Below are 7,568 nucleotides of genomic sequence, written 5' to 3' on the forward strand. Positions count from 1 at the left end.
TTTTTCCTTTAGGCAGGCGGCCCTGGAGATCACGGCACGCTATTGCCGCAGCGAGATGGAGGAGTACGGGCGGTGCGTGGCCTCCAGCCCGGCCTCCTGGCAGCGCGACTGTCATGGTCTTCGCCTCAGCATTTCCCGCTGCGCCGCCGCCCAGTGAGTGAGGAGAGGGATGGGGTCGGGGTTGGGTAACGCTGGGCCTTGTTAATGGTTGCACCCGGGAGCTGAGGCGCCGGTGTTTTATCCCGCAGTCCGATCGTCCAGCGGATCCGCCAGGACTGCGCCGAGCCGTTCGCCGCCTTCGAGCAGTGCCTGAAGGAGAACCAAGCCTCCGTCATGAACTGCAGCGACCACGTCAACGCCTTCTTGCTCTGCGCCGACCAAGTGAAGCTCTCCACGTGAGGTGAGCGTCGGGCTGCGGAGCGGGGTCGCTTTCCACAGAAAATCACAGAATCACAAGGGTTGGAAGGGACCTCGGGAGATCATTTACTCCAATCCCCCTTCCCTCTGGATCTGTGGTCCAGAGCCCTCCTGCTGGCTTGGGAGCTGCTCATTCAAACAGCTGGAGCGGAATAGTACAGCCCAGAATGCACATAAACCTGCGTTTTCCTCCCGCCCGCTCTCCCTTCTTGTCTCTGTAAATTCAGACTTAGCCTCCGCGGAAAAATACAGAGCGGAGGCAGGAAGCAAATCTAGGCTAAAAGCCTGGTAATGCGTTGTTGGGGGCTGTACGTGATGCGTGTGCGGCCGTAACAGCCGTGAATGCAACAGCCTATTTCTCCAAACGGGTGGGTCATCCTCAGCGTCGAACTAAGCCAATACCCTGTGGCAAAAGGCTCGGGGAGGAAAGCGACCTTGCTTAGCTAAAGGCCTGATTTTTTTCCATATCTATGTTTGTCCACATTTATTTATCGACCTGACCATGGGTTTTGTACCGTAGCGTATGCAGAACGGTTTTGTTGGGGTAGGTCAGCTTGCAGTGCTCTGCTCAAGATCTCGTAAACGCCTGTGGAGCAACGTTAAAGTAAATAACGTGTTACTAAGCATAGAGAAATCACCTGAACGTCACGCGCTCGTGTCACCTGACGTGGTAATCTACCTCGTAACGAGGGCGCTGCATACGCATGGAGCCTGCCTGATGCTTTTATTTGTGCTGTTTTTTCATAGGGGAGCCTTGGAATTAAAACTCATCTTCAAGAATGAAGGAAAAGTCTTTCCGTACTCTGGAATATCGTTCCAATGCTTGGTTGGGTCGGGTTTTCCCCCCCCTCTCCCCCTCTGAAAAACAAAGCCTTGCGATGTGGGTTCTGGTCACACAACGCTTGTCTCCAGCCGACAGCTGGACTCTGACAGGGATGTTGGAGCATTCCCGATCCATCGGCACTTGTGTGCTGATAACGCTGGGTCTTGTCTGCAGAGTTGCCTCTGAAAACTTTATAAGTAAATAAATTAACAGAACTGCGTTGAAGCGACGCCGAAGGATCCGCAGCAGCCGTGCTTGGAAAAGAACCGAAAGCTAAAATCAGCCCTTAGCTCTTTTTCTGCGGCCTGTATTCTTCGGCCGTTCCTTTGATAATTAAGCACAACATTTTCCTCCATCCCAATAAAAACGAAAAAAGCAGAAACACTTTTCAAGATCCAAAGCCAGTTCTGGCTTTTCCCCCTGATGACGGAAGCTGCTCTCTTCTGAGCTCGACCGACTGCAGGGATATTTCTTTGACTGCGAATGTCCCAGCTTGACCCACTTGAAAACATTCTGTGCGGCTCCCAATTTTGGGGATGCCGTGAGGGGTTGTAGCCCCGGGCCTTCTGCTGGTTTAGAACAGCAGAGGGAGTCTTCCCGCTGGCAGAGATGGCAGCAAAACCGCGGACTTGAGAGCGCTGACTGCTCAATTGACAGCGCAACAGCCATCGCCCAGTGCAGGGGTGTGGGGGGGGGGCACCTCTGTTGTTTTTAAACAGGGGAACAAAGAGCCCAGCTCTGTGGAGAGGTGGTCTCTGGGCTGTAACTAGTGGAAAACAAAAATTAAAACGATACAAGAAACAATAGATGGTCTAACGGGGAGTGGATTAAGACCCTGGGGCTCACGAGATCTGCGAGCACTTCTGCGGAGGGAGAGTTTTGGGGCGCTGGGAGCCTTGGGTCTGCTCCAGCGTGTGCCGTGTCTGCAAACGGCTGTTGGTCTGATTCGTGTGCTCTCTTAACGAGGCTGAGAATCTCTCCCAGCAACAGTTTAAACCTCGCAAACTCCTTTCGGGGTACTGGAGAGCGGGTACGAGGAGGGCGAAACGAGCTGCTACGAGCTCTGCGAGCCGCTCTGTGGCCAGCTGGAGTAGGAACTTGCTCTTCCAGAAAAGTTACGGGGAACCAAACCCCCATGTTTTCCAGAAGCATACAGGGAGCAGATGACGCGCAGAAACGATTGTGTACAGCGCCAGCGGAGTCTGAAAGCACAGCTTGGCTCGGTTTGCGAGGGGATTTTGTGCCTCTAAGAGAGGGTGAGGCATGGACGGGGAAACTTGGCTTTCACCTGGTTCCCAGGGGTTCCTACCCCCTTTCCTGGGACACATTAATCCTCACCCATGCTTCGGCCAGGCGTCAGTCCAAGCGTTTGCCTTTGAGCCTGCATGGTGGTTGGCAAACAGGGGTTGCATTTTCCGGCTGGGCAGAGTTTGAGCTCCTTTGGGGAGAGGGCCAGCAGGTTTAAGTTGATCTGTTCCAGCTTCTAGCAGAGCCCGAATCGCAAAGCTGGCCGTTGGCGTTGCCGTTGTCTGTCTCACAGGGGTGGCTGCGTTTCGGCAGCGGTGGGAACGTACGAAGGTGCTGGGGTCAGGGCTAAAAACCCTTATATGCCCGCTTGCAGAAAACTTGATTTGCTTTTACCAAATGCCGCGCATTTGAAATGTAAAGAGCCGTTTGATCTTCCGGCAGAAAAGTTGGGAGAAAAAGGGGACGGTGGCTTTGCTTCAGAATGAATGCAGAGAGGGGGGCAGGCGCTACCAGAAGAGGAGGAGGAATCTATTTTGAGTGAGTCTTTTGAGTTTTATTTACACCAGGCAGCACCCCATTAGTCATAAGTGTCTGTGGTGTGAATAGCTTTATTAAGGATGCCGTTATAGAGGAGCGAAGGTGCTTTACATGTTGTTGACATTGTATTGAAATGTCAGCCTGTCAGCAGAAAAGCCATTTTTCATTATGTTTAAGGTGCGCTGGGCCCCCTCTTAAGCCCAGTTCTGCCTCCTCCTTCTCAGGAGCCTGAGCCACTCTATTATTACTTGCTCTAACGCGTTAACCACTGAGTTGCCGGGCTCTTGCTGTTGTCATCGATGAGCCAAACTCTCAAGCTCACATATGAGGGGGGAGGGAGGCGCTGCTTCGTCCCCTTTCCCTGTGCAGTCGAGGAGAGAAACATCGGGCCCATCTTTCTTTTCAATGTTGTCTTTCCGAGACAACGCTGGGCGGCTGCAAGTTTTATTCTGAATAAAGAGTGCCCTCGTACATCTTCCGCTACCTGTGTAGCGCAAACGTAAAACAACTTGGTGTAGCAGAGAAGGACGGAACCTTCCCGTGGAGGGAAGTATTGCGGTGGTGCTCGCTGCCTTCCTCGGTTTACCAGCTCCCTTGGGAAAGTTTTTAGATTAAATCAACTTCCAGCCCTGGCAAATATTGGCAAATTCCTTTGGGAAAAGTGAAAGGAATACCGACAATTCTCTTCCTTTCAACTGGATGTGCCAGGGAATGACTAGGAGCAGCCTGGGAGTCTTCTCTTGCTTTTCCTCTTGGCCTTGAAGGAATCGATAGCCGTATGTGCAGTCCCGCGTGATTAATCAGTTTAATTCTCGTTTAGGCAGAGGGGTCTGAGACCTCTTCAAGCGAGAAGCAAGGAGCGGGAGTTTTGCAGCTCTTTCTAACTGCATGGGCTACCTGCTGGTTGCCAGAATTCAAATCGGAGTGGCAATTACGGCTACTCCTGGCATAGACAAACCTAAGGGAAGGGCTGCAGTGGATCTGACCGGCTTGGGTGCGTGGTAGCAGCTGGAAATAAGGCGAGCGAGCGACCCTGTGAGTGTCAGGAAAAGCTGTTATTTCCAAACCCAGCTGTTGGGTTTTTGGTCCTGTTGCTGGAAACTTATTTAGCAATAAAAGCTAAGAGGAGCATCGGTTGCTCCCGTATCTTTCACAGGGTGTAAACTGGCAAGGGAGACCTGAAAAACCCGAGAATTAAGCAAGAATTAGGAACCCAGGAAGCGTTCTTTTCATTTCTTGTACCACAGGATTGTGGTACTGTCTCATACCTCTCAGTTTGGTTAGGACAGGATCATGGAAGCAAGTGCAGGAAGCTGTTAGGACAGAAACCGGCATAAAGCTAGAGAAGGGGGGAAAAAAAGTCCTCGGGCAGTCAATCAAACTGGGAGGTTCAGCTTTATCTCTGAAGGCTGTGAGGGGATTCGGCTGAATTAATGCCAGGAGGCTGGAATCAATAAGTGAATAAGCCTGTATTTCCCGGAGTGGGAGACTTGGGGGGGGTGGGAAAGAAGGTTTAGAGCGGGATTCGTATAGATTGGTCCTTTCTTCTGGGGTTGTTTAGTCTGGAGAAAAGGAGACTGAGGGGAGACCTTATTGCCCTCTACAACCGCCTGAAAGGAGAGGGGAGCTGGGGGGGGTCGGGCTCTGCTCCCAGGGAAGGGGCGCTGGGACGAGGGGCAGCGGCCTCAAGTTGTGCCAGGGCAGGGTGAGGTTGGCCATGGGGAACAATTCCTTCCCCTTGGGGCTGTCAGGGGCTGGAAGGGGCTGCCCAGGGAGCTGGGGTTTGGGGGTGGGATGGCAGGGGTAGGGGAATGGTTGGACTTGATGATCTTAGAGGTCTTTTCCAACCTAAACGATTCTATGATTCTCTCACATCCTCCCAAACCCAAAGCAGACCAGAAATAAACGCTAAAGCCCTGCAGTACCAGGGAGAAGAACCCAAAGGAGCAAGTTCTGGGATGGCTGAGAACTGTTTAAGACAGCGGCGTCAGGCTTGTGTAGGCGTTCTCGCTTGGTGGTCAATTACTGTAAAGGGTTTACACATTGTGTCGCCACAGTCCTTCTGTTTCTTGGCTTCTGGCATGGGCTCTGCCATTCCCTCTTGGTTTCCATCTCCTGGTTCCATGTTTTCTCTGCTTTTCATAGAATCCCGGAATGGTTTGGGTTGGCAAAGCCCTTTCAGCTCCCCCAGCCCAACCGCCCCCCTACCCCTGCCATCCCCCCCCCAAACCCCGGCCCTCAGCACCGCCTCTGCCCGGCTGTTGAATCCCCCCAGGGGTGGGGACTCGACCGCTTCCCTTCGTTGTTCTCAACTCTTGTTCTCAGTCAAATGTGGCCGGTGGTTAAGCAAACTGGATGTCAGGGTTTGGGGGAGTGGTTCTGCTTTAGCTTACCCACATTTGAATTTGTGAGGCCTTGGAAGCTAGTTGTAACACGTTCTATGTCTCTGTTTACTCCTCTCTGAAATAAATAACACCTACTTGGCTGGGGAGTAACGAGGGATAATTAATTAATGCATGCAAGGAGGTCCCTAGCTAAAAGAAAGCCAAGGATCATTAGGTTAGGTAATTCCCTGCTTTGTTTTTTCCTCCATTTCTTCTTGGTTTAGGTCTCCCAGAATGCGAAGTTGAGTGTGTCAGGACTTTTTTTCACCCTGTTGCTTTAACTCCTGTTGATGTCACTTCTCCTTTCAAGTGGAACTCCAAAACCAATGAGGTAAATTACACCCGATCCTAGAATGAGGAACTAACAACACCACCTCTTTAATTTTTCATCCAGAAAATATTCTCGTTTTACACTCTGCTTCTCTTACTTAAAGGAACCATAAATCAGCGTGTTCCTTTGGTGTTTGCAGTCATGGGGAGAGATTTAGTGCTGCTGGCAGGCCCGGGTCTGAAACGGGCAACTGGCGAGGGCAGAGCGCTTGTCCGGAGCCGCATTCCATTCGCACACAGGCATTTGCTTTACTTGGCCGTCGTCCAGGTGGGGTTGGGTTTGGGTTTGGGTTTTTTTTTTGAGTCACTCGTGAGCACGAGGGAAATCGGGCGGGCAGAGGGGAGCGTTTTTCATCTCGTGGTCGGTCTGTCACCTCGACTGGCTTTTATTCACCTTTATTCTTCACCTTGCTTAGGGCCGGGGTTTGGTGGTGGGATGGCAGGGTTAGGGGAATGGTTGGACTTGGTGATCGTAGAATCATTTTGGGTTGGAAGGGACCCCTAGAGGTCATCTCGTCCAACCCCCCTGCAGGGAGCAGGGACACTGCTAACTAGATCAGGTTGCTCAGAGCCCCGTCCAACCTGGCCTTGAAGGTTTAGGATCTTAAAGGGCTTCTCCAACCCAAACGATTCTGTGATTCTATGATTCTATGATTCTGCTCCTGTCTTGCAAAGAGGGACAGAAACACATGTGGGCATTTCGGAGAGCCATGGGCATTCCCAAACCCTCCTTCTCAACACACGCGTTGGCTCGGCACAGCCCGGGACCCCACGCCTCCCTGCCTGATGAGAGCAATTGCTCTGTCTCTTGACCATGCAGAGCAAAAAGGGGAAAGCCAAAAAGCACGGGTGTTGCCCGAGGTGCGTGCGATCCTGTTCTTAGCTCTGCTGCAGAGCGGGCTGAGCCTCTTGCTGCTGTTATTTCCTCCCCAGTACGCATTCCCAGAGTCCTACGGGAGCCATGAGACTTAACTCGGTGACCTCCGTAGGTGCTTTGGGATGCACATTGATACCCCCTAGGTTCCCAAAGGGTCAGATCCCTTCTGCGTGTGTACATGGAACTACCTCTGCCTCTTCCTAGGTAACGCTCGCTGGCTCTCCTGTCGCTGGCTCCCCAAGTCTCTTGTCACGACAAGACTTCCAGCTGCACGATAGGGTTGGGAGCAGATGCACCTGCAGTCCCTGAACTCTGACACCTGGCTGTGGATGCTGAAAGCAGCTCCAATCCTTTCCTAATAGAAGAAGTGGGGCTTGCTCGGCAAGCCCGATAGCTTTCTGGGCCCTGATAGTGTCAGCTGTGGTGCTTGGTGTCCACCTTTCTGCTTGTTTGAGGCAGAATCTGGCATCAAAATTGGAGAGTACCCACGACCTAACATCTTCCCTTCGCTATAGGGTATGAATTTCATCATCAGCTCCTCTACTTGAACTCTCGTCACCATCAGGCTCCTTTCCACCAGTAGCTCCAGGTCTAGCACAGCTCTTCGCCAACTTTATTTACTCACGTTGGGGTTCTAGTTCCTCTTGCGACTAACTGACTCCTGCTCTTGAGTTCGCTGACTCTATTAAGGTACGAACAGCCGCGAACACTCGTTCCTTTGCTCCAGGGTTGTCCCTCAGGGGTCCGTACTGGGACCGGTGCTGTTTAACGTTTTCATCAATGACTTAGACAGTGAGATCGAGTGCACCCTCAGCAAGTTTGCGGATGACACCAAGCTGAGTGGTGCGGTTGACACACCAGAAGGAAGGGATGTCATCCAGAGAGACCTGGACAGGCTGGAGAGGTGGGCCTGTGTGAACCTCATGAGGTTCAACAAGGCCAAGTGCAATGT

General features: G+C 52.2%; 1 protein-coding gene across 2 annotated transcripts in view; it reads left to right on the forward strand.

The window, feature by feature from the left end:
• The first annotated feature begins 6 nt into the window (after window positions 1–6).
• The window catches only part of CHCHD5 (coiled-coil-helix-coiled-coil-helix domain containing 5), a 17,135-nt gene continuing 9,573 nt past the window's right edge, over window positions 7–7,568 (forward strand). The window contains exons 1-3 of one of the 2 annotated variants that reach the window (XM_035888675.1): window positions 7–153; window positions 249–400; window positions 1,165–1,607. In XM_035888675.1, coding sequence (XP_035744568.1) covers window positions 56–153; window positions 249–399 — 249 coding nt within the window. In that variant the 5' untranslated portion in view covers window positions 7–55 and the 3' untranslated portion in view covers window position 400; window positions 1,165–1,607. Of the gene's footprint in view, window positions 154–248; window positions 401–1,164; window positions 1,608–7,568 lie in introns of those variants that run through there. The other variant, XR_004841194.1, reaches the window with a different exon arrangement.

Source organism: Egretta garzetta, unplaced genomic scaffold (genome assembly GCF_000687185.1).
Source record: "Egretta garzetta isolate BGI_Z169 unplaced genomic scaffold, ASM68718v1 scaffold421, whole genome shotgun sequence".
Taxonomy (NCBI): Eukaryota; Metazoa; Chordata; class Aves; order Pelecaniformes; family Ardeidae; genus Egretta; species Egretta garzetta.